Source organism: Schistocerca cancellata, chromosome 4 (assembly GCF_023864275.1).
Source record: "Schistocerca cancellata isolate TAMUIC-IGC-003103 chromosome 4, iqSchCanc2.1, whole genome shotgun sequence".
NCBI lineage: Eukaryota > Metazoa > Arthropoda > Insecta > Orthoptera > Acrididae > Schistocerca > Schistocerca cancellata.
In genome coordinates, this window is record NC_064629.1 from 719592120 (window position 1) to 719618962 (window position 26843).

At 43.2% G+C, this 26843-nt stretch overlaps 1 protein-coding gene across 3 annotated transcripts in view; it reads left to right on the plus strand.

Moving 5' to 3' along the window:
• The first annotated feature begins 703 nt into the window (after positions 1–703).
• LOC126183754 (glutaryl-CoA dehydrogenase, mitochondrial-like) overlaps positions 704–26843 on the plus strand; it is a 442519-nt gene continuing 416379 nt past the window's right edge. Inside the window, exons 1-2 of one of the 3 annotated variants that reach the window (XM_049925980.1) lie at positions 704–982; positions 12921–12950. In XM_049925980.1, coding sequence (XP_049781937.1) covers positions 907–982; positions 12921–12950 — 106 coding nt within the window. In that variant the 5' untranslated portion in view covers positions 704–906. Of the gene's footprint in view, positions 983–12774; positions 12809–12896; positions 12951–26843 lie in introns of those variants that run through there. The other 2 variants (XM_049925979.1, XM_049925981.1) reach the window with 2 other exon arrangements.

Here is a 26843-nt window from a genome sequence, read left to right on the forward strand (position 1 = left end):
AGCCAGTGACATGACGTGACGAGCAGCGAGCAGTGAGAATTGGCCTTACTAGCAATCTTGTATTCAGGTCATCGTAGGAAGTGATGTTTCTAAATCCAGAGCATGCAGATGAATGATTTTGACTTAGTCCACATAGATTTCTTTTTTTTTATAATTACAGTTCCCCTGTATGTCATAGGATCAACTGCTCTTGTTGTCTCTGTTAAATAATTGCAAGCAGCTGTCTTATTATCTCGATCGCTGTAATCCTTGGTCTTAACTGTCCACAAACGTGGATGACTCCTACATACTTCAAAAAATTCAGCAATGAATTTCCTAAAACACTGAAGCATATCAACTATAGAATTAACTGTGTACGCAAAATCGAAACACACTATCTGGAATCTGAACAAACAGCTGACTGAAACACTTCTCGCTCGCCAGATTTGCAGTGTTTGGCTGCCCATACACTACGATTTGTCTATGCCGATGCGAGTTGCACCCACAGATGTACGCAGTTTTGCTCAAACCTTCAATTTCCAGGTTTGCGCCCATCCGAATTCTGCCATAATATGTCAACACGCAATGCTCTTCTGCGCAGACGTAAAGCAGCGTAACATTTCGTTGTTGTTACTACTACTACTACTACCACCTCCACCACCACCGAATTTGTGTTATGTTGGCAGTCTCTAAAATACCTAAATATTATAGGTGGTTCCATTCTTGTCATTTGCCTTGAAGACAAAACCGCGAGAATATTAAGTTGGCAACTCCCTATATCAACAAGAGTTAGTGGCAATTTTTTGAAATTGTACTTCGCCCTGAGCGAAAAACAACAGCTTCGTTATCTCTATGAGAATGTCACGTTGAGCTAAAGAGATTATGTAAACGTCTGAGCTTCTTGTAGTACAGTAGCATATCGTCAAAATGTGTTCTGCAATTCTGAATAAAGTGATTCGTAGTTTTATTCGTAAACAGTTTTTTCAAGCTGAACAAGTAAGATGTATCCTTTGTAAATTCAAATGAAGTTCTACGATCGTTAGTTGAAAATTCATGCCAGTAATTCTGCGTTGCGTACTGTTAAGTGTTCGGATTTGAGTACCTTGTAAGTAATCGAAACGTCACGTGCAGAAATCTGTACATCGTTAACATTAACGATGTACAGATTTTCGTTCAATCCTGTGTGTGATCTGGTACTAACCAGGTCGTATCTAATCAATGAATTTGTTCATTTTCTAGATTATGGATTTTCTTCTGTTCTTAATCATATAGCTAGAGTAACAGTTGTAACTGCGTAAGCCAAATTATTATAGCCTGTTTCATTTCGTGCAGTTTAACCGTAATTATCAGTACCCATATGTAATGAGTTGCCCATACAGTAAACAAACGCGGACATACTGGTTGTGTTGGGGTTGAAAGCATCATCACTAAGACCATTGAAGTTATCTTCCACGAACACTAATTAGTGCAATAAAATGAAACCAGGAAACTATCATTCAGTTGTTGCTGATTCTCAAACAATGTGCTTTTGATGTTTTGTTATATTGCGGGTAGATTCAATGTTGAAAATGCAGTAACATTAGTTTTGTGTGTGCCACATGGCAGTAGTGCTCTTCCCGATTCCAGATGCCATTCATGAAATTGTTTTAATCCACCATCAATGTTTTGTACAGTTTTATGCCTATAGGGTAACTTAATGATGTTTGGTAATGGTTAAGGCATTGGACTCATAATGCAGGAATAGTGCTTAACTTCCCTGCTGACCATTCAGATTTAAGTTTTGTATAATTTACCTAAATCACTTAAGGTGAATACCAAAACTGTTCTGTGGACAAATCGAGGGGAGGGGGTTCCATATCATTCTTTCCCAATTTATCACATAATCTGTGTCTAGTTATCTCGGCATTTAAAAGGTGTTAAACAATGTTCCTTCATAATTCCCATGTAATTCGATTTATCCATCTCAAAGATAAACTGACGTTATCAAAATATATCTAAATATTTTCCTTCATTATTTGAAACTTTTATGAATCTATTTTTATATGCAGTGTATTTATATCCATCTTACTCTTATATCAACCACATATTTCCCTTTTCCCCACTTCTCTAAAAATTTTACCTCGCATAGTTCAACACTCCACTGGAGACATAAAATTAGTGCATTGTCTGCAGCAGACATTTTCGTTGGAACAGCCTGATTGCAGATTACATTTATAAAAAGTAAAGCTTTTGACTAAACCAACAGACTGCAAGGAATTCATTTATTCATAATAAACATGATCGAGGTCGCCATTTCAAAGACTGGATTGATTCAGTAGTCTCATCATGTGCAAGCCCCTTGACTTCTGGGTAACTATCACAACCAACCTCAATTGGAACCTACTTACTGTATTCAAGCCTTGGTCTCCTGTAAAATTTTTACTCCCCACACCTCCATCATTGAATTATTACTTGATTACTGAGGGTCTCTCTTATCAACCCGATCCCTTCTTTTAATCAAGTTGTACCATAAACTTCTTTCTTACCCTGATTAGATTTAGATTAAGCACCCCATCATTAGTTATTAGACATACCCGTCTAGTCTTTGCTATTGTTCTATAGCACCACATTTCAAAAGTTTCTATTTTCTTCTTCTTTGAACTGCTTATTGTTGGGGCTTCACATCTATATTATATTACTCTCTACTCTACAGGAACGCCTCCAGAAAAGACATTCTAACATCTAAATTTATATTATATTTTAACAAATTCCTATTTTTTAGATATGCTTTTCTTGCTGTTGCCAGTCCGCATTTTATATCTTCACTACTTCAGCCAGCCTCAGTTAGTTTGCTGCTCAAACAGCTAAACTCATCTATTACTGTTAGTGTCTCATTTCCTATTCCGATTTCTTCAGCACTGCTGCATATACTTCGACTACATTCCATTAGCTTGTTTTAATAATTGTTGATGTTCATCGTATAATTTATTTTCAACGCACTGTCCTTTCCACTCAACTAAGTCCTTAGCCATCCGACAATTGCTATGTCATCAGCAAATGTCAGTTTTTATTTTTAATCCCTGAACTTTTTAAATTCCTTTTCCAAATTTCTCCTTGGTTTCCTTCACAGCTTTCTCAATGTACAGATTGAACAACATTGGGGATACACTACAGGTCAGCTTCCCTTTCATGCCCTTCATCTCTTATAACTGCAGCCTCATTTATGTAGATCACCTTTTGGTGCCTGTATTTCATCTCTGCTACCTTATCAAAAACTTCCTCTAAATCTACGAGTGCAATAAATGTAGGCTTGCCTTTCTTCTGCCTACGCGGTAAGCCAAGCTGCAGGGGCAGTTTTGCCTCACATGTTCCTACATTTCTCTGGAATCCAAACTGATCATCCCCAAAGTTAACCTTTAACAGATTTTCAATTCTTCAATAAGTAATTTTTGTCAACATTTTGGATCTTGCATTTATTAAACTGAGGGTTCAATGGCATACACACCTGTCAGCACCTGCCTTCTTGGGAATTGGAATTATCACAGTTTTCTTGAAGATGTGGTACTTCTGCTGCCTCATGTCTTTTGCACACCAGGTGGAATAGTTTTGTCACGGCTGGCTCTCCCAAGCATCTTAGTAACTCTGAGCGAATGTTGTCCGCTCCACATATTTCAGTGCTCCACAGTATTGTATTTCCCATTTCATCTTCACTTATTTCCACCTTTCAGTTTTCCCTTCTTTGCTTGGTATTGGCCTGCCATGTAAGGTAGCTGTATACCTGCTTCTCTTTTCTCCCATGGTCTCTTTAATTTTCCTATAGGCACCAACTGTCTTTCCCCCAGTAATTCATGTTTCTACAACCTTGCATTTGTCTTATACCCGCTCCTGCTTAACCATTTTGTATTTTTTTGTCAAGCTCATATTTTAGACACCTGTATTTCCTTTCATCTGCTTGCCAATTAAATTCAGTATCTCCTGTAGTATGCAGAAATTTCTACTAGGCTTCTCTCTTTACCTGTGTGACCTGCTGCTGTCTTCATTCCTTCAACTCTAAAAGATTCTTATTTGTCTTCTGTTATATTCTTTTTCCCTGCTTCAGTCAGACATTGCCTCATGCACTCTCTGAAACTCTCAAGAACCTTTGGTTCTTTAAATTTATCCAGATGTCCTCCCCTGAATTTCCTACCTTTTTACAATTAGTTCAGTTATAATAATAAAAATGTGAGTTGCAAATGTTGACAGGTAACTTTAAAAATATATCATAACTTAAATGGCAGCACTTATCAATAAGCATTGCTAGCTGTTGGGCAGTTTAACGGGCCATTACCATTTTCCCTTACTGTAAAATTAGCATCTTGTGTGGTAAATGTGGATGTTACCATAAATGATTCAGTTTGGCAATAATACACTAAGACTGTGAGTCACTTTTCACTCTGGTGACTAGAGGGGCGAGGCTAGTAGAGTGTTTGGTAAGGTTCTCCCACGGATCAGGAGGTTATGGAGGTGTGACAGGATTATTGTGAGACAGGGAAGAAATCTTTATATCCTTAAGGCAGAATTAGAAATTGAATATTTTGAATTAGATAGGTTGATTGGAAAAGATATGGTGTAAACTGACAAAGGGCAGCAAGTAAAAACTGTTAGAAAAATGCAAAATTCACATTTGAAACTTCTGTTAGGAAAAAGCTTCTCCTGTTACATGAAGTAGAAGGGAATTAATATCAGCCACCTTGATAGCAATGTAGGATGCAGCAGATTTATAGGAATGACACTGATGCTTTGGAAGCAAGATAAGGTAATAAGAGAGTCTTGCACTAGGTGAGCAGTTATGGGTGGGGTGTAAGACGGCTGATGCAAGATAAGTTGTTTGGAGAATATGAGGTCACAAATGCTGTGAAAGCTAGTATCAAAGTTAGACAGGTCACAAAGAACCTGGGAATCTTTTGTATGATTTGGATTACAGCTTTTAAGATTAACTGGCTGGAATAGGTGTAGCAACAATATACATAGAGTGAGTTTTGTGAATGTATGACAGTGCTATAACTGGCCTTTAGTAAACACTGCAGTCAGTTGTGTATTGAAAGAGCTGAGTTGGTTGGTGTTGATAACAACAATGTTGCATATCTATGCTATATCTTTTGCCACAGTTGAGAAATGGCGAAGTACTAACCAAGAGAGACAGGGTAGATTACTAGCTAACAAGCAGCAATACAGGAATGCCTGTGATTACTTGAGTCAGAGAAAGATATATTTTTTAGGTTACAGTCAGATTTGTTTGTTTATTTTGTTCATGGCATATACTGTATAATGAAATTAGATAAATCATGTTTACACAGTTAAAAAACTGTTACTTGTTTAGAGGTTCACCATTGATACAGTAAAACACAGAAAAAATATTTCTTTTATTCTTAAAATGACTGTAAACATACAGATAAGCACTCATAATAAGCATCAACAAAACCCAAATCTTGAAGACATTGCCAAGTATATAAAAATCATACAGATATGCTTTACTAAAGAATGTACATAGAAGCACCATTTAAATATACTGAAGCCACTGTGTTAAGGAATTAGCTTTAAATGCCCTGCACCAGAAACACAATTTCCAGCTCAAACTACAAATTCTCTTCTTTTACATTTTCATCGCCACTCTTCTTTTCTATCCAGCTCAGAATGTTGGTTTTTATAAGTGCATGAATCATAAAATACAGAAAAATCCTAAAGAAACAATCTCATACAGAAACAGAAAAACAAGATAGTTGTTCACAGTTAATCACAGGGATTGAAAAGCTAAGTATCAATGTTTTTTTTTCAACTATCATTTTCATGTAAAGCTAATATGGAAAAAGGAGTAGTTTAGAAATATGCAAAAGTTGAAAATAAAGCTGAAATTTTGAATCAGAAATCTTTTGTTTTGATCAGAACCTAGATGTCTTACAATCTGGATGTCTGTGGTTCTGAGTTGATGATGTAAAATATGTTTCTCATGGTGTCAGTATTCTGTAAGCAATTCTGCCACTGTCACTTGCCTCCTGTGACCCATGATATCATCAAAATATGAGCCATAAACCACTCATCAAAATCCAGTTTATGTAAAATATGTAGCACAAAAAAAAATATTATTATTATTGTCATGAGACTGCATTTGTTGGATTTGCCAGCCTGCAAGCAAACTGTCATCTTTCAACCTAACCTTAACATCAGGCTCTGCTACAGATCAACATGTCACCGCAATTAGAATTCTGTATTCATATTAGTCATCTTTGCCAATTCACCCCCAAACGTTTACTTTCCAACATAACTTAGATTTTGGGCTGCACTTGAGAGTAGTCTGTCACCATTACCTACATTCCAAAATATAATGTAGAAGCAAAATAAATGTTGTCAGTATTCTCTTCTGTGTCTGCTTATACATATAGGACATAACATGCCACGTCATCATCACATTACAAATCAATGCCAATGGATTCAATCTACCTGTCCACAGATCCCAACTGGGAAACACCGAGCGAAGTGGCACAGTGGCTAGCTCACTGAACTCGCATTTGGGAAGCTGATGGCTCAAAACCCTGTCCAACCATCCAGATTTAGGTTTTCTGTGATTTCCCTAAGTCATTCCAGGCAAATGCGGGGATGGTTTCTTTGATAAGGAAATGGCTGATCTCTTTCCCCATCATTTCATAATCTGAGCCTGTGCTGCATCTCTAATGACTGCACTGCCAATGGGACATTAAACTCTTATTAATCTCCATTCCTTCCTTTCCCACTGGGAAACTTTCATCTGTGAATTTTAAATTTGTTGTTGAGCTTTCTGTCTCCTCATGGGGCTCACATCTCTTTTGTGAGTGCTTGCTTGGCCCCACGAGGCCCCGCCCCTACAGACCTACTTCCCTTTCTGTGCTGCAAGGGTGTCCTTCTATATTCTTCTTTCCTCTCTGCCTTTCCATTGGATGGTCTTCTTGGTACCAATTGTGGTAGAATCTGGCTTGTGATTTTGGATAGAATACTCGTTTTGTTCCCTTATCACATTCTATAACTTTTCATTCTTACCTATATGGTCCCCTTTCTGGGTTTGACTTGCTAATTCTTTTCCAAATTTTACAGAAGTGTGGTGCAAATTATGCAGGCAAGGTTGCTCAGCACAGCATATATTCCACCTGTTGTGTCATTCTCTCTTTGAACCCTTCCTTTCTTGCAAAGGTACTGCACCCAAAACCCAGCATGGTAGCCATTCTGTTGTGGGGAGAGACATTCTGTTTTGGGGAGTTGTCAAGTACCTGCATGGTGGTAGCTACCTGACCATGGAGGGATCACACTGTTGATGCCTTAGCTGGGAACTCCTGATGCAAACCAAGGAGTTTGTGTCCATCATGGCTGTGGCATGGGGACTCTGGGCAACAGTCTATTGGCCAGGTGGCCATTGCTGTGGCTGTGTGACACATATGAGGTGAGCCCCCAGTTGGGGTGGGTGGTACCAAGACAGAAGATTCACACATGAAGGAAACTAAACTTTCTTATGCTCGTGGCCCGAAGGCCCCAGCAGTCTCTTCAGGTGGGAAAGATTATTATAATGCAGAGAGATATGACCTCATGATGTTTTGCCTGTATACAGACTGATGGGGTACTTTTACTGCAATGAAAGAATTATTTTTTGTCAGAAATGCAAGACAAATTTGGGGAAGTTGAGTCTCTGGGGAAAATGTGGAATAGTTCGTTATTAATTAAAACTTCCTCTGCTGCCTAATCTACAGCTCTTCAGGCATGTGATCGTATAGGTGGCATGTGTGGCCACTGCTGCATACAAAACATTGAACATGGTCCAAGGAATCATTTTCCACAGAGATTTTACAATCCAGACAGATGAGAAACACTGGACTAATGTCCAGTGTCGAGGTGTACATCTTACCAGACATGTTAAAAAAAGGACTCAAGGATAATCTTACAAATACAGATGCCTTCAAGCCTTTGAAGGGAATGCCCTACAAGAGAAGGTTAAGATCATGATGTACAGGTGTGATGTGTAACTGTTTGGCCCACCACCTGTGGGATGCTTCAGATGGTTATCGTCTGGTATACATAATCCTGTTGTACAGCAGACCCATAATGTGGCAACTGTGGCCAATCACTCCACAAAGATAGTCTCTGTGAACATTCACCTTTGTGTGTCAGCTGCACAGAAAATCACCTTTTAAGTTTGCTAGTTTGCCCAGTTTTCAAGAAAGAATAGAAGATCCCAGAATACAAATATATTGACCATCTGTCATATACTGAGGCACAGAAAAAATATGCCTGTCTACATACTGCGGCTATGATGATCAGTTATACTAATACTATGACTATACCCCATCTCAGCCTTCACCAAACCAGATCTCCCGCCACTCTTCTTTCCCATGGTTGCCACATTACCTTCTTTAGGAACCACTTCCACACTTGGCAGAGAAGTATTCTTGTTCTTGGGCATTTACCAGTGACAGGACTCCCTCATGGGATCCCTCTCCTCAGCAACCCCCTGACCTGAGCCCTGACGCCAAACAAGGATACTGTGGATCCCAGGGCTGTTCACTCTTTCTCTGTCCCTGTTCTCAATGTGGATAGTCCCTTGAATGAAGCTTGCCCACCAAAGGTTACAGAGGAAAAGAAAAATAAGAATCAGGATAAGGCTCCTTTGGTCCCTCTGGAGATGCCAAATCCCCTCCCCCCACAGTCCAATTCTGAGCCGGGGCTTATGGATGTAATTCCATCCCACTGGTGACAGGCAGTGACACTGCAGCATGACTGGCCCTCCTGGCCGCTTCATGTGTAACCTGGCCACCAGTCACATGATCAGTCAGTGGAGTTTTTATGGGTACTACTGTCACCTGCCAGAACTGCAACACTTTATTTCCTCTTCTCTTCAAGAAACATATTTCCCTGGTGACCATTCTCCTATGCCCTGTGGTTATTGTGTGTTCTGTCAGAACCATGTTGGTACCAAGAGGTCATCTGGAGGGGTCTGTACTTTGACTTATTCAGATGTTGTTGGTGAATGGCTACCCCTTTGTATCTCGCTGGAGGCAATAGTGGTGCAAGTACAAACAACCTCAGCAATTACCATTTCCAATGTTTACCTACCTCCAGGTAGGCTGCTTTCATATGTTGAACTGACTGCATTAATACAACAATGCACATGACTCCCTGTGGGCCACTTCATCTGGTAGGGCCTTCAAATTGACCAGCTTCTTACAGACCATGGTCTGTGCCTCCTCAGTGATGGTTCTCCTACCCACTTCAGTGCTGCTCGTGACACCATTTTAGCTATCGATCTAATGATTTCTTTTCTTAATGTTGTGACTTTTCTTCTTTGGTGACTGCAGGACAACCTTTGTGACAATGACCACTTTCGGTGATCTGTCATTTCCTTGCCACTGGCTGACAGACCGACTATTACATTGGGCACTTCGCATAGCCAACCAGCCTTTATATGCCTCTGGTGTTATATCCACTGCCTGTCTGTCAGATTGTATTGATGAGGTTGTGCAAGGTGTCTTGGAGTGATCAACCACACCGCTGGACATGCTGCTTCCCTTTCTAAAAGTGTCCCCCCAGCCCCTACCGTCGGCAGGTGGAGTGGGGGACCAAAGGCATTGCAATAGCAATTCAGGACTACTGATGAACCCTGCAATGATTCAAACAACATCCTCCATAGTTGAAGCTCGCCAGCATTGAATGGCTGTTCCAGGTCTTGCCCTACAGGGTGGTCTCTCTAGCGATTCATCAGTTCTCACAGAATACCTTGCAGCCCACTTTGTGACAGCATCAGTGTCGCCTTACTATCTGGCTATCTTTTTACTGCAGAAGCTACAAGTGGAAGAAATATTCTTTATGTTTCACTCCCTACCAAGCTAAATACTATATATGAACCCTTCACTGACTGGGAACTACTTCAGGCTCTTGCCTCAGCCCGTGACTTGAATTTTTCAGCGATTTCTGGCTAACATGTAGGACCTGTTCAAGAACATTTTTCCACACAAGTGACTTGCTGTTTGGTTCCTGCACCCTCCCACCTTTTGCTTCTATGCTTTCAATCATGTCAGTTTTTGCTACTAATTGTGATACCCATTATGTTCAAATCTTGTACCTGTGTGCCCTTAGCTTCGAAGCTTAGTACCCAAGTGGCTGCCACTAATTGCGATATGTCCTTTGTAGATATCTTACAGTTGAGGTGCCTCTGGCACCCATTTCAGCTTGACACCCTATGCAGCGGCTTGGGTCACTTGGTCCTTAAACCAGCGCTGCTAACATGCATAGTTCTTATGTAGCTTCTAGCTATCACCTTGGGTCTGGATGATTCACTGATCTGACATTGTAACTTTAGCTGACATGACCAATGCTGCACTAGTACTGCCAATGGCTGAAAACAAGGGCAAATTACAGCTATTTCTTTTTTTCCCCCCATGGGTATGCAGCACTAAGATATGGTTTAATGATGATGGCATCCTGTTTGGCGAAATATTCGGATGGTAAAATAGAACCCTATTCGGATATTCATGTGGGGATGACTCAGGAGGATGTCGTCATTAGCAAAAACAACACTGGCTATCTATGTACTGGAGTGTTGAATGTTAGGTTCCTTAACCACATGTCAGAGAATTTAAAAAGAGAAATGGGTAGATGGAAGTCACATACGGTGGAAATTAGTGAAGTGTGATGGCAGGAAGAACAGGATTTTTGGTCAGGTCAGTCCAGGCTTAGCAACAAAATTAGAGAGGGGTAATGCAGTAGTAGGACTAATAAAGAGTAAGATAATAGTAACATGGATACTCTACTATGAGCAGCATAGTGAATGTGTTGTTGTAGCCCGGATAGACATGAAGCCAACAGGTGACTCAGTAGTGCAACTTTCTATGCCAACAAGTTCCATGGATGATAAAGATACTGAAGGAATGTATGATGAGGTAAAATTAAAGGAGGAGAAAATTCAATTGTGGTGGGTGATTAGATAGTAGAAAAGGAAGAGAAAGAAAAATAGTTGGAAAATAGGGACTAGGGTAAAGGAATTAAAAAGGAAACTATCTGGTAGAATTTTGCACAGAGAATAATTTATCATTGTCAACACTTGGTTTAAGAATGATATAAGCGGATTGTATATGTGGAAGAGAGTTGGAAACACAGAAAGGTTTCAGAGTGATTTTTATGATGGTAAGAGAGAGAGATTTCGAAATGAGATTTTAAACTGTAAGACATTTCCAGGAGCAGCTAGAGTCTGTGACTATAGTTTATTGGTCGTGAACTGCAGACTAAATCTGAAGAAATATAAAAAAGGTAGAAAATGAAGAAGATGAGGCCTGGATAAATTTAAGGAATCGGAGCCTGTTGAAAGTGTCAGAGGGAGCATTTAACATTATTGTACTGAAATAGGGGAAAGGAATATAGTGGAAAACAGATGGGTAGCTTTGAGAGATCAAATACTGAAGGCAGCACAGGATTACATTGGTAAAAAGACAAGGCCTAGTAGAAATTCTTGGATAACTTGGGAGATATTGAATTTAACTGACAAAAGGAGAAAATATAAAAATGCAACAAATGAATTGGGCAAAAGGAGGAAGTGCAGGCATCTAAAAAATCAGATTGACAGGAAATGCAAAATGACTAAACAAGAATGGCTAGAGGACAAATATAAGGCTGCAGAAACATACTTGACTAAAGGAAAAATTGATGTTACTTATGGAAAAATTAAGAGAGACCTTTGGAGAAAAGAAAAGCAGGTTTATGAATTTTGAGCTCAGGAGGCAAGCCAGTCCAAGCAAATAAGGGAAAGGTGGATGGAATATATAGAGGGTCTATATAAGGAAAACAAGTCTTGAGAACAAGAGAAAGAAAAGAGAACAGGAAGTAGATGAAGATGAGATGGGAGATGTGATACTACAAGAAGAATTTGACAGAGCTCCGAAAGATCTAAGAGGAAATGTGGTCCCCGGAATAGACAACATATGCTCGTAACTATTGAGGCCCTTGGGAAATGATTCCACCTGGTATAGGCCGGCCGGAGTGGCCGAGCAGTTCTAGGCGCTACAGTCTGGAACCGCGTGACCGCTATGGTCGCAGGTTCAAATCCTGCCTCAGGTGTGGCTGTGTGTGATGTCCTTAGGTTAGTTAGGTTTAAGTAGTTCTAAGTTCTAGGGGACTGATGACCTCAGAAGTTAAGTCCCATAGTGCTCAGAGCCATTTGAACGACCTGGTATACAAGATAGATGGGACAGGTAAAATACCCACAGACCTCAAGAAGAATGTAATAATTCTAATTCCAAAGAAGGCAGGCTTTGGTAATTTGGTACTGTGTTGCAATATTTCATATAACATACCCGACACATTACCTATTCCATGTGAGGAAGTACTGTAGCAGTTTCTTAAACTTGAAAAATCGGGATAATTGGTTTGTGTTTCCTGTCAAACCTTCATCTTCACTCTTGGAAGGCTGTTAATACTCAATAAAAATGCCATACAATGAATGATTCATTTTGTCATGTGTTTGGGTTACACTTAAAACCTTCTTTTTAATTTTATATTTAAAGTTACAAATAACAGCTTTAATCACATGCATCACATGACAGAATTTATCCAGGTTTTGTGTGGGTTAATGATAGAAATTTCAGTTGATTTTTTGACCTTATATAATTATATAAGTTTAAAATTATGTGCTGCACATAGTGCTTTCTTCTGCGACACTTTTTTCAGCATCTGTCAGGGAACAGTCCTGTAGAGTATTATTCAAACATACTAGGTTATGGCAAATAGAACTCGTATGTTATGTCCATGAAATTTGTTTTGTTTTTGTAGGTGCTGTTATAAAAGAGAATGTAAATGATGTCCGGTAAGCATTTCCCAAGAACTGATTTTCTAACGTTAAATGTATCTAGTGTGATATTATTTATTCTTATATGACTTTATTTTTCCTTAAGACAAAATTTATTCTGTATCATCAGTCCTCTCATCTGAACGAAGCCAAACTAAAGGTAATGACAAACTTATAATATTTGCTTCTCACAGTGTAACAGTTCTCCAATTTCCTCAATGTACCCCCACATACAGGTCTTGTAGATTTCATATTCATTATATTCAAAAATAAATTATCCATCTGGTATCTAGATGAAGGAGATGAAATTGTTATGGCTGTGTTAAGGTTTACACTTGCAAACACTCTTTATTCTGTATTCACTCGATAGACACATGGTGAGTAAGAAGTACAGAATCACACAGTCCAAGAGTACAGGTAGTCCGGTTATGAGGCAGTAGTTGTCACCACAAGACGACTGGCATAAAATGCATATCTTACATAGCAACAGTGGAAACTGGCATTCCTGGCAGAGCGCCCGCTTATGCCAAGCAGGTCAGCCACTGGATCCTGCCAGGTGATGCAACAGTTGCCTCAAGGCTTCTTTCCAGTGTTCATCTTGTGGCAACCGCTCACAGCAGCATTGGCAATGCAGGCGGCAGGCATCAAGTATGGATTGATTTCAGACAGTTCTGATAACTACATCTCACTGTCCGAGTCGGTTACATCACCCTCTCCCCCCATCCCAAAGGTGGCACATAGGACACAGTGGCAGAAGCGGCCCCTTCAGTGCCAACTGTGATAAGTTGGTGGCAGGGCAATTATTGGTACGGGGGGTGTGAGGGCCCCTTGTGGGGCTGAGTCCGAGGTAGGCTGCATGTCTATGTTGACAATCCCAGGACTGTCAATAGCAGTGGTAGTGCATGGAGCAGCCTGTGGAGATAGACCCATCTCTGCTGGAACTGGAACGGAGACAGACTGTAGTGCCTGAGTGCAGTCTATGAGCGCTTGGGCACTGAGGGGCTAGCTGGTGCAAGGCAGACCTGGTGGATGAAGAAGAGTCAGGAGAAGGTGAGGCGACATGACGTCCATGGCTGAAGACGCCAACTGTGGCAATATGGAGCGTAGTTGATTCTGTTGGCACTGCCAGAGAAGGAACCCAGAATGAACAGCGAACAATCACGCCCAAACCGAGATGCCAAGCTGGAACCGGCGACAGGCGTGAGGCACAGGAGCCAAGATCCTAGAGGAGACAGCAGTGTAAGGAGAGTCCACAGCAGCTGACTATGCAGTAACTTAGCAGGGTTCTTAGGGCCTCATCTGTAGAAGCAAAGTGTACCATGGCCGACATCTTCTCCTTGAAACCTGTACCCTCTGTTCCATCTCACTGTTGGATTGCAGGTTGAATGGGGCAGTGAGCAAGTGTGTGATCCCTTGGTGCTCACAAAAACAGTGAACTATGTAGAGGCAAACTGGGGACCGTTGTCTGGGTCAGTGGTTGATAGGAGACTCTCAGTTGCGAAGATGTGAAACAGGGCCCGAATGACATTTGCTGACGTAGTAGAGGGGATACAAGGAAACTTGGAGAATGAGTTGAGCACAATGGGGCACATCCATCATAAAAGAGCTGGCAAAGTCAATGTGAAGACAATCCCAAGAGCGGAGCCAGGGCAGAAAAACCTTGAAAAAGGGGGGGGGGGGGAGTGAACTAGCTGCTTGCAGGCATACGTGGTACAGGATCAAACTGATATTGGTTTTGGTGGCCATCCACTAGGCATGCCAAAGGGCCAGCTACTTCATACAGGAAACAGCCCAGTGACTGGCACGTAGGAGATCCAGGACCTTTGAGTGCAGGGCTGGCCGAATAATGACTTTAGAGACCAGTCTTGTTCTGTCTGGAGGAGGAGAACACCATTACAGAAGGAGAGCTAGGATGGAGGGCGAAGTATGTCTCCAGCATGCCATGGGTGTCATTGGGCAATCTTTCAGGTCAACCATGCCAGTTCCACTAGACAACAGAGTGTTGGGTTCACCCATGTCTGAGCCGCACATTGAGGGGAACTCCTGAAAGGTCAACAAAGTCTAGTTGAAAAATAATGAACAATGGCTTCCTGAATGTCAAACTCGGGATCCGGGCCATCCGGCAAATGAGGCAGACCCTTGGTATTTGCATGGCAACCAGAAGGTTTGTCGAGAAAGTTGTACGTGGTGGAAACATTGCCCATTACTTAAGCCTTTGTGCAAGTTTGTCCAGGAGTTTCGACTGAGTACCAAACAACCTGAATAATAGCTTGTGGTCCATGATAAATTGAAACTTCACACTGTACAGACAGTTATAAACATTTCACTGTGTAGAAAATATCCATAAGAAGTTGCACTTAGCTTGGCTTAGAGATTTAAAAAGGAAAGCAGTGGGATGTTCAGAGCCATTGGGGTCTGGGCGTGAGAGCACCACGCCAAGTCTATGCTGTGGGGCATCAGTGTCAAAGAGAAGGGCTTTCCCGATGAGTATGGGATGAGGCATGGTGCAAATTGCAGAGCCTGTTTTAGTGCAAGAAATGCTGCCTCACACACAGGTGACCACATAAAGTGAGCGACCATAATAGCAAATCCTCCCCAGAAAGCAGTGTAGTTCTTCCAGAGTTGGGGGTGGGGCATGTTATCGATGGCTGCACATGGTCTCTGGTCATACAGATGTTTTGTTTGCAGAGGAGGAAGCCAAAGTACTCCACTGAGGGCTGGAAAAGCTTACACTTACTGAGGTTACATTTCAGGCCTTTGGACTATAAGTGAGAAAATGAGGAGTGCAAATTCTGGAGGTGCTTGGTGCCTGTCACATTGGTGTCATCTAAATAACTGCCACATGGGGGAATGCTCTGAATCAGTTGTTCCAAATAGCACTGAAAAAGAGCTTGGGCACTAGTGATTTCAAATGGAGGCCAGTTATACCTGTAAAAGTCAATGGTCACAGGAATCTGTACGTAACAGCAGCCGTAAATGTGTGCCTGACAGATCAGTCTTTTTGTTACAGTCTCTGTTCTGTAGTTTGGAGAACAGATCCTCTGGACATGGAATTGGAAAACAATCTAATATCATCTAGTTGTCCATAGCCTTAAAATCACCACACAAACTGAGACAGTCATCTGGTTTTTTGACAATGAAGGGGGGTGAAGCCCACTGACTGGAAGAAACTTTGACAGCCACATCAAGGGTGATCAACCTGTCCAGTTCCATCTTCACTGTGTCCTGGAGGATGTGAGGAATCGGGGGCATCAGTGCGGAACATGGGGCCGAACATGGCTTCAGTTGAAGGCGTACCTCAACAGATACTGCCCGACCCAAACATGGAGCGAACAGTTTCGAAAATGAGGTCATCAAATATTGAATTCCTTAAAACAGAATATCCAGGGAGACTAAACACACATTCTCAGAAATGGAAAACCCAGATTACTTGAAGGCATTAACCCAAAAACGTTTTCCGCTGTGCCAAAACAAACCATCAAAAATGAAAGCATGCTGGACACATTTTTATATGAGACTTCTGTTGAAAACCCACAGCCACAGGCCATGACCTTACTCTGAAATGGTTACAGATGTGCCAGCATCCACCTGGAAAGGTACCACCTGACCCATCACATGCTGCATGAGTAGGAGCTTGAAGGGTTTCCCTGATGCCAGGCTAAGACAGTGCCAATGGTGTTAATGGAGTCAGCTGGAAAAGATGATACTGTGTGCGTGGCCACGTCACTAATCCACTGTGCAGGCATGACATGGCACATGGAAGCAATGTCACCATGAATGACATGGCAAAACTGATAGCCAACTGGTGTAGGCAGCACACGTGCAAATGCCAGTAGAAATACTGAGGGCATGAGCGAAGATGGCACTGCCCCATGTGCCTGCCAGGCATGGAAGGAGACACAACCTCCAAAAAAGAACTATTAGTGGGAACAATTGATGTGTCATTGTGCAACTCAGAATGACTGTGAGGTACAAGTTGTTTACTCAGAATTCCAGGGTGCGCTCCAGTTTTCCTGGTGCGTGCTTACGACATGTGTACTGCTGGCCTGGCCGTCACAGCCAGTGTAGTAAAAAGAGATTCCCCTGTACAGTCCACTCACTACTCCAGTTCGAAAGCTCTATAGCGATTTTAAGAATTTTGTCCAAGGAAGGATCTGCATGGTGCATAGTTTGTGTGCACACTTATAAATATCCAGTTTAAATTGAAATAGAGGCTCCCTAATCATAGAATCAGCATACAATCTTTGACAAGCATTTGCTGAGCAGGTGAAAACATGATGACAATTAAGGCTGTGAAGCTTAATGACCCAATATTGCACGTGCCATTCAAGACTGACTTCCGTAGTGGTCTGACAACAAAGTGCAAATATTGGGAAGTGACAAAGTATCAGGGTTTGCTGTAGGAGACAACTTGTGGAGCAAAGCTAACACAGCTTGGAAGGATCATGGAAGAAAAATAAACTTATCACTTTCGACTGGTGTTGATCATCATTTACACCACAAAATGGTGGTTGAGGTGCTGTAAATATGTGTCCCACAGCTCAACGCCATCCACAAAGGAAGGAAATGGAGGAACAGCTGCAGGTGAGGCATCTCGTGACAGACAACGCTGACAACTGTTGTTGTAAAACCAACTGCTGATGCTGTTGCTCCACTAATTGCTTGTCCAACTGTCGCTGAACCTGTTGTTGTGCCAGTCACTGGTGTAGCAATTTTGGGTCCATATGTTAGTGTAATTGAAGCTCAACAGGTCCGGAAAATACTAGTTGCCACTGTTGAGGTTTACACTCACTAACACTCTATTCCATATTCACTGGACAGACAAGTGGTAAAGAAGTATTACATAATCACATAGTCCATGAGTAGTCTGGGTGTGAGGTGGTAATTGTCATCACACAGCGGCTGGCGTAATAGGCGGATCATATAGCGCCAATGGGAAGTGCGGTACCCAGTGGAGCATCTGCTTATATCAGGCAGGTCAGCCACAGGACTCCACCAGGTGATCCGATGATTGCCCTGAGAGCATGGCTTCTTTCTGCCAGTTGTATTGTGGTGGCCACTCACAGCTCGCAGTGCCATCTCACTGTCCAAGTTGGTTATGACAAGGTGCATGCATGAAAGCTATTTTGATCAGCTGGCGATTAAAATTACAAAACCATGAAAACAGCCTGCGACAAACAACAGATTGGCATGAAATTTACTACTTTCTTGAATACACAAATAATGAGCATATTGGCACAGACACATAAAGTAGGTAGCAAATTAAATATTATACAGCAGTTTTCTCATTGGGAAATCACAGTTTCATGTTTGTTATTTGTAAGAATACTTTGTTAGGACATGTGTAAGGAGAAATGTCTTCCAGAATGTGTCAGATTTCAATAGTGGAACTATTGTGGCCTATGAAGACTGTGGTTCATGGTTCCTCGGTATTGTCACATAATCAGAATTGAGTCCAAATTCAAAAGCAGGACTGCCAATGAAGTGCAACACTCAGCACTGAATGCACGTTTATTACAGACACCAAATTAAATATTTATCAAATGACTTGCCGGCAGCACATACACAAAAATTGTCATTACAATGCAAAGGAATATACATACAGATATATTTAAAATAATGAACTAGTGAATAAAATATTTCTTATACATGCAAGTGGTCAATGTGATATGATACACAGAAATATGACATGTATTATGTGAGACTAGAAGCTATTGGTTACACATCGATGTCCAGGTCTTGGATCCACTTCATAGCTCGAGGTGGGGCTTCTATGAAGTCCTCTTCTGATCCACTGAATTTCCTGGTAGGGCATGTTGTGACAGTGCCACGAGATTTAAAAGTGCCCCTACGTCAGTACGCGAACACGGCGATAGAGGCGCTCCGCAGCTCGGCTGAGTGCGGGAGCACCACCTAGCTATGAACGGCGCCGGCCGCATGTCACGGCACAGCAGTTGAGTGATAGATACGGAGTTGGTAGCATGAAACTCACTATTGTTTCTACGTTTGTATATCCACGCAAATTATTAGTGAATTAAAGGTTATAACACTTTTTGGCGATGAGGATAGGATATTTTTTTTCCTGCGTTGGGGAATTGTGCGTTCGTGTCTGGGCAGACATGGAACAGCTTCTGCAAGCGCTCATTGAACAACAAACACAGCTGACGGCTGCTATTCAGGCGTTGTCAACGTCGCTTACTCATTGTCTGTATTCCTCTTCTCCGCCTCCGTTCCCTCCTTCCGACGAGGCCGCTGAAGACTGGGAGGATTATGAGAAGCGTTTGCGGCAACACTTCTTGGCGTTCGGCGTTGTCGATGCTCCTATGTGTAAGTCGTTATTTCTATCTTGGATTTCCCCACGGATCTATCAGCTGCTATCTCAGTTAGCCCCTCTGCGGGAACCTGCCTCTCTGTCCTTCCAAGAAATGTGTGACTTATTGTCTAACTATTACCGAACAAACACCCACGTCGTTGCCGCCCGCGTGGCGTTCTACCGGTGTCGTAAACAGCCCCATCAATCTTACCGGGCTTGGGCGGTGGAACTACACGGTCTGAGTAGGAAATGTCAGTTTGTCGCGGACACTCATCATGAGTCTTATGCTGATTCAATGGTTAGGGATGCTATTCTACGGCTTGCTCCTGATAAAGAAGTTCGGCAATGTGCCTTACAACTGCCAAACCCATCGTTGTCGGAAGTTCTAAGCATCGCTCAATCTTTTGAAGTGTCTCACGCTGTTGGTGCGCAAATAGACGCGTGGTGTGATGTAGGCGCTATACAGACCACTTTCGACACGGACAATTTGCCTGTTTCCCAGGGGACCGACGATGTGGCGGCGGTTCACTCACGTCAACAATGTAGCGGTGGGCCGCCACGCTTGCAGCGAAAACAGCAGCCACAGAAGCAGGTTCGTTCTGCACTTCCTGCTTGTCCACATTGTTTCGTACAGCATGACAGGGCCGCGTGTCCAAAACGTTGGGTCACGTGTAATTCATGTAGGAAAAAAGGCCACATTGCTTCTGTGTGTCAGTCCCCTCAAGTTCCTGTCGACGAGGATGAGGCTTCGGACATGGATGTTAACTGTGTGCTTTCTCAAACAAATAAGTTGTTTGTTACTGTTCGTGTTCTGGATAAAGACACTCGCATGCAAGTGGACACTGGCTCTGCAGTAACTCTCATTAATTCTCACACGTATTTGGAGTTGGGCTCCCCTCCCTTGTCTCCAGTTACACGATATCTGAGAACTTATAATAAACAGAAAATTCCTATCGTTGGCCAGTTTGATGCTTCCACTGCCTACAAGTCTGTTGTTCGGCCCCTCACGTTTTATGTGGTGGATCATGCGGGCACTGAAAATCTGTTTGGTTATGATGCTTTCCAGTTGTTTGGGTTCTCCATTGATGATGATGTGCACCTCATATCTGAGGATATTCCGTATCAACAGCTGGATGGATTGTGTTCTGAATTCTCATCCGTTATCTATGCTGGTCTGGGTCGTGCCGAGGATTTTGAAGCCCACATTACTCTTAAACCTACAGCTCGCCCTAAGTTTTTTCGGGCACGCCCTATTCCGATGGCGTTGCGTGCACCTGTCAAGGCTGAGATAGACAGGTTAACAGCTTCAGGGATTCTCCTTCCTGTTGCCTCCAGCGAATGGGCATCGCCAATCGTGGTGGTTTCTGAACCAAACGGGAGTCTGCGATTGTGTGGCGATTTTAAAGCCACTGTCAACGCTCAGAGCCTCATTGACACTTATCCTCTTCCCCGTCCTGAGAAGTTATTTACCAAGCCCGCTGGGGGCCAGTTCTTTTCCAAACTTGACTTATCGGAGGTGTACCATCAGTTGCCGTTGGATGCGTCTTCCAAGGAATTTCTCGTCATCAACACTCCTTGTGGGTTGTATCAGTACCAGCGGTTACCATTTGGTGTCGCTAGCGCGCCAGCCATTTTTCAGCGGTTTTTGGAACAGCTCACGGCTGCCGTTCCTGGCTGCATCAACTACCTGGATGACATTGTTGTCAGGGGGGCCTCCACTGAGGAGCACCTTCGCAATTTGCATTCGTTATTTCGGGTTCTGCATTCGGCCAGGTTGAAGTGCAATCTGGACAAGTCACAGTTCTTCCAACCCTCGATTGTGTATCTTGGTTTCCACTTGTCCCGTAAGGGTATACGTCCTCTACGTCAGCACGTTGCGGCCATTACCGCTCTACCCCGGCCGTCTATGGTCAAAGAACTTCAAGCGTTTCTAGGCAAGATTGCTTATTATCACAAATTCATTCCATTCGCGGCGGCGGTGGCTCATCCTCTGCATCAGCTATTACGCAAAAACATTCCTTTCTGTTGGTCCGACGAGTGTGAACAGGCTTTTGTCCGCCTGAAGGCTCATTTGCAGTCGGCGCCTTGTCTTGCCACATTCCGTCCGGGTCAGCACTTGGTTCTGGCGACTGACGTGTCACAGTATGGCCTAGGGGCTGTTCTTGCCCATCGGTATGAGGATGGGTCGGAACGACCCATCGCCTATGCTTCCAAGACCCTCAATGATGCGCAACGGCGTTACTCTCAAATCGAAAAGGAGGCGCTCGCTATCATTTATGCTCTAAAAAAGTTCAGCATTTTTTTGTATGGTTCTAAGTTTCACCTCATCACCGACCACAAACCGCTGGTCTCTCTGTTCAGCCCATCGGCGTCGCTTCCGGATAAGGCAGCTCACCGCCTGCAACGTTGGGCCTTATACTTGTCTCGTTTTCACTATGAGATTCACTATCGCCCCACGGCTCAGCACGCCAACACTGACGCGTTGTCGCGTTTGCCGATGGGCCCCGACCTGGTTTTCGATCGAGATGAACTACTCTGTTTCCATGTTGATGAGGAAGAACGTCTTGCGGTCGAGGGTTTTCCGCTTACAGGTTCGCAGGTCGCGTCGGCTACTGCGCGGGACCCGGTCCTACGTCAGGTGATCGGTTTTGTTCAACGGGGTTGGCCGGACAGGACCAAGGGCCAGGCATCGGATCCCCTTCGCAACTACCATGCCTTGCGCCTTCGTCTGTCTGTTCGTGATTGTGTTGTTGTTCTGGCCACGGATGGCGCATCTCCACAGGTCGTGGTGCCAGTTTCTCTTCGCAAAGATGTTCTCAAACTATTGCATGAAGGCCATTGGGGGATTTCTCGGACTAAGTCCCTGGCCCGCAGGCATGTTTATTGGCCCGGTATCGATTCGGACATCACCCACATGGTCGCTGCGTGTGGTCAGTGTGCTCAACAACTGGCTGCACCCCATACAATGCCCTTTCCGTGGCCTGATCCGGCGCAGCTATGGGAACGGGTGCACGCTGACTTTGCCGGCCCCTTCCTCGGCACTTATTGGCTACTGTTGATTGACGCCTTCTCGAAGTTCCCGTTTGTTGTTCAATGTCCGTCGCCCACCACTGCGGCGATGACGCTGGCTTTGTCTAAAATCTTTGTGCTAGAAGGTCTTCCATCCACGATTGTCACGGACAATGGCCCTCAGTTCTCTTCGCAGGCCTTCCGTGATTTTTGTACTGGACAAGGGATTCATCATGTTACGGCACCGCCCTTCCATCTCCAATCGAATGGGGAGGTTGAGCGCCTTGTCCGCACTTTCAAAAGCCAGATGAAAAAATTCCTTACTGATCTTTCTACCGACAATGCTCTGTTGCAATTTATGAGTTCTTATCGCTTCACGCCTCTGGGTAATCGCAGCCCTGTTGAACTCTTGCATGGCCGCCAACCGCGCACTCTACTGCACTTGCTTCACCCTGTCAGGCCTAGTACTGTGTCCCCTAGTGCGGGAAAATACTCGGTGGGCGCCGACGTGTGGGCACGAGGGTATGGATCTCACCCTAAATGGATTCCAGGGGTGGTCAAGGCTCTTCGCGGCTGCCGGCTTTGTGAAATACGTACGGACGACGGCATGGTTGTTCGCCATTACGACCAGATGCGCCCACGAGTGGTGGTCACGCCGGTGCCACTGCCCCTTCTTTCGCCTCCACCAGCCCGAGAAGCCAGTCCTGTCGCTGCTGTCGATCTCCCGTGCGTGTTGCTGCCGCCAACGTCGCTGCTGCTTCCGAGTACGCCGGAACCGGCCCCAGTCGCGACGCTGCCTTCTCCGGGACCCATCTCGCTGGAGCACAACCCCAGGTCCACGACATCTATGGATGCTGCTCTGGAGTTTTCACCCATCATCTCGTCCAGGAGGCACGTTCCACGCACAAGCTTCCGTCCTGAACATTTTCGACCATATTCTCGTGTTTCTCCGCGGGACCTTCTCGGGGTCTCCCAAGAGGCCATGGATGTCTCCGCACTGTCCGTGTCTCCAAGAAAATGAGTGTCTTTTTTTTTCAAGGGGGGGGGGGGGAAAGTGTTGTGACTGTGCCACAAGATTTAAAAGTGCCGCTACGTCAGTACGCGAACACGGCGATAGAGGCGCTCCGCAGCTCGGCTGAGCGCGGGAGCGCCACCTAGCTATGAACTGCGCCGGCCGCATGTCACGGCACGGCAGTTGAGTGATAGATACGGAGTTGGTAGCATGAAACTCACTATTGTTTCTATGTTTGTATATCCACGCAAATTATTAGTGAATTAAAGGTTATAACAGGGCACACTTTTGTGATGTGGTCCAGAGATTGCTCAGGTGCTCCACAGTCACAGCTTGGGTTATCTACAAATCCCCGTTTATAGAGCGTGGCCTTGCATCTAGTGTAGCCATTTCAGGTACAGTTGAGGTTAAACCATTCTTTCCTAGTAAAGTTGATCCCTTTTAGTGCTTTTGAGGGGTCTGTTATAAGGTAATAATTACTGAATGAGTTCTCCTATTCCTTTTTCCAAGTGTCTGCAAGGTTAAAGCTTTCCTCTCCTCTTATGTTGCTGTTATTGCATATCGGGTTTCATGACTTCAATCGGTGATTTGGTAGATTTCTAATGATGTCTTGAATAGGTAGGCATTTTTCGTCATCTGTTTGTGTCATTTTTTCGCATTCCTTAACAGATGTTTTTTGCCACCTTACTTTTTGCAGCGCTATGTTGGCGATGACGGAGAGCCATTGTATTGGGGTAGATTTTAATGTCACAGCGATAAGATGCATGGTATGGTGTAGCTACACAACTACCATTTTGGTATGGTGACTTCTCTGTCAGACAGGAGCACAGTATTTTGCAGTGGTGTAGACTATTGATGTTGCTGTTGTTCGAAGAATTGATGCATCTGCACCCCAGGAAGTACACGCCAATTTCATAATAATATTATTCTATGTTTTGAGCTTCTGACTGACACTTTTAAGGAGTTCTTTGTAATTTAGGGCCCTGCCCAGTGTTACACCCAAATATTTAGGATGGAAGTTGTGTTTCACCCTCTGCTGGTCAAATAACGTGGTCAGCCTTTCATTGGCGGCTTTATTGTTGAGGTGAAAAGTTCAGACTTCTGTCTTATAAGGGATTGGGCGCAGACACCATCTTCTGTAGTATTTGTTAAGACCTTCAAGGTCATCCGGTAAAGTCTTTGCCCCCTTGTTTGAGAGATTTTCTTTGAACTGATATGGCCAGGTCGTCAGCATATCCGAATTTTTTGCTCACTGTGTCAGGCGTATCGCTGGTGTAGAGGTTGAATAGTAGTGGTGCTAAGACTGAGCCCTGGGGTAGTCCATTCATGACCTTAAAAGAGTTACTGACGCCCATTCCACTTGTCACTTTAAAGTTGCAATTGGTGAGCATGTTCTTCAGGACAGTTGTGAGCCGAAGCCATGGGATCGCTTTCCTCAGTTTCAGCATGAGACCATCCTGCCAAACAGTATCGTAGGCAGCTGTTAAGTCCATGAATGCCACTGATGTTTTCAGTCCTCTGTGGAAGCCAGCTTCTATGTATGATGTCAAAGCCAGTACTTGCTTGCAGCAGCTATGATTATTGCGGAAGTCTGCCTGGAATGGTGGTATTACTTCATCTATAGCCTTATATATATATATATATATATATATATGGTTGTGTATGAGTTTTTCCAGCAATTTGTAGCTTGTGCTCAGTAATGCTATTGGGCAATAGCTTGTTGGATCTTTGGGTGACTTACCTCGTTTGAGTATTGCTATAGTGTGAGCTATTTTAAACAGTTGTGGGATCTTCCTAATGTTAAGAATGTAGTTGTAGAAATTTCTTAGCCAACGTGTGCCGTTCTTTCGTAGGTGTTTGATGAATTTCCAATTTTTGAGGCTCCTAATGGCTTCTTTTATTTCTAGCTCTGTGAAGGTGTTCAAGTAATAGGGGTGAGGTTGCAGATTTTTGGCCATTTCGTCCAACTCTTTCTTTGCTTCAACTGCAGCTGTTCAGTCCAGAGGAACATTTTCAGCTTGTTGTTTAATGTGTTGTGCTATCTGTGAGGCGTGTAAGGTTGGTTCACTAATAGTTTTAGAAGAAGCAGAGCCCAATTACCTTAGTAGGGACCATGCCTTTCTGCTGGAATGGGTAAAGTTAAACTCAGATGTTAATGTTTTCCATCTGTTTCTCCATTTTTGGTTTAATGATTCTAGTATTTGTTTTCCCTTTTTGTTATCAATGCTCTTGCTGTGCTCTTTGTATAGCTCTTCAGTGACTTCGTCCCAGTAAGGTATATATCCCTTACGACAGCCTCGGGGTATGTTTCTCTTAGCAGCACTGATCATCATCCCAATAAATCATTTGTAGTTTTCTACTTTAGGTTTGATCCATTGAATATTGTCTTTGATTTCCTTGGTATACTGTGGCCGATTTGCTTTGTTAAAGTTCCATCATAGTTTCCTGATGGAGGTTACTAGGGGGAATTATATACCCACGGTGATTAGCATAGGCCTGTGTTGACTGTTTGGGAAGTTCTTTAATGTTTTCTTTGTATGGGGTAGAGGGATGTTATTAGTGTTCTTGCTAAGTGTACACAAGTCTGGGTTGGTGTTTGTGTTCCATCTTGCTGATTGGAAAGTTTTCAGGTCCTTGGCATCATAGCTCACATGGAGATCTTCTTTTTCTATCCACTGGGCTAGTTTTTCACCATTTTCATCGGTGTTGCTGTAGCACCAATTAGTATGCCAGCTGTTAAAGTGAGAGCAAAGGTGGGAAGTACAGAATTTACCCAAGTTGTTTTGGATGGTTTGTAAGTAGTAATGATAGTTACACGGTTAACGTCGATGGCAATTGTTTCAACGTCATGTTGCTGTTTTTCTTTAATTATTCTGTAGTGACTGAGAGTGTTCCTGATGTATACAGCTGACCCATGGTTAATAGGTGGTATGTGTGCTATCAGCTTATATCCTGCAATATTAATTCTTACTTCAGGAACTTCTGGTGGCTGGTGAGTTTCTTGAAGAGCTATTATGTCACTGGTATTATCAGTTGCCAATCTGCTTAGGTATTCACATTTGTCTTTGGAGATTCCTTTTACGTTGATTTGCAAATTATTTAATTTGGAGCCAAAGTGCCTTGTCAGTTGGTGTTTAAAAATGCCATTTTTGTTTTGTGGGCACCATTAGAGATCGCTGTGGTCCAGTACGGTCTTTGTTTGTGTAGACTTTTCGATGTCCTTTTCATGAAGGACGTTGCCTGGAGTGCACCATCTTGGATGTCGTCTGCATGTTGCACCCCAGCATGCAGCAAGAATAGAGCAGAGCTGACCTCCTGGATGGCCAATGCTTCTGCATATACAAACATAGAATATTCCAGAATGTACAAACATAAGACATATCTAGAACCTTTCAGAAATGATAAGTACTTTACCTGGTGGTCTTGTTTGAACTGGCAACCCACATGATGTCAGTTAGCTGTTTCAGAAATTCTCACTAGGCCCCTTGCATTCTGGTCATGTTCTCACATCTTCTTCACTGTGGTGACCATTAAAGGTAGCTACTTCCATTGAAGCTTTGTGATCATCAAGTAGGCCTTAAATTTCCTCAAATGGGAAGCCAACAATGTCGATCTGTGCCTCAGGAGCATAAGAGGGCTTTATAAGGAGAAAACAGAAAATTTCTCTGTGCTTTTGTCTTCTTGATGAAGAGACATAATCCTTAACTTTGTATGTGATG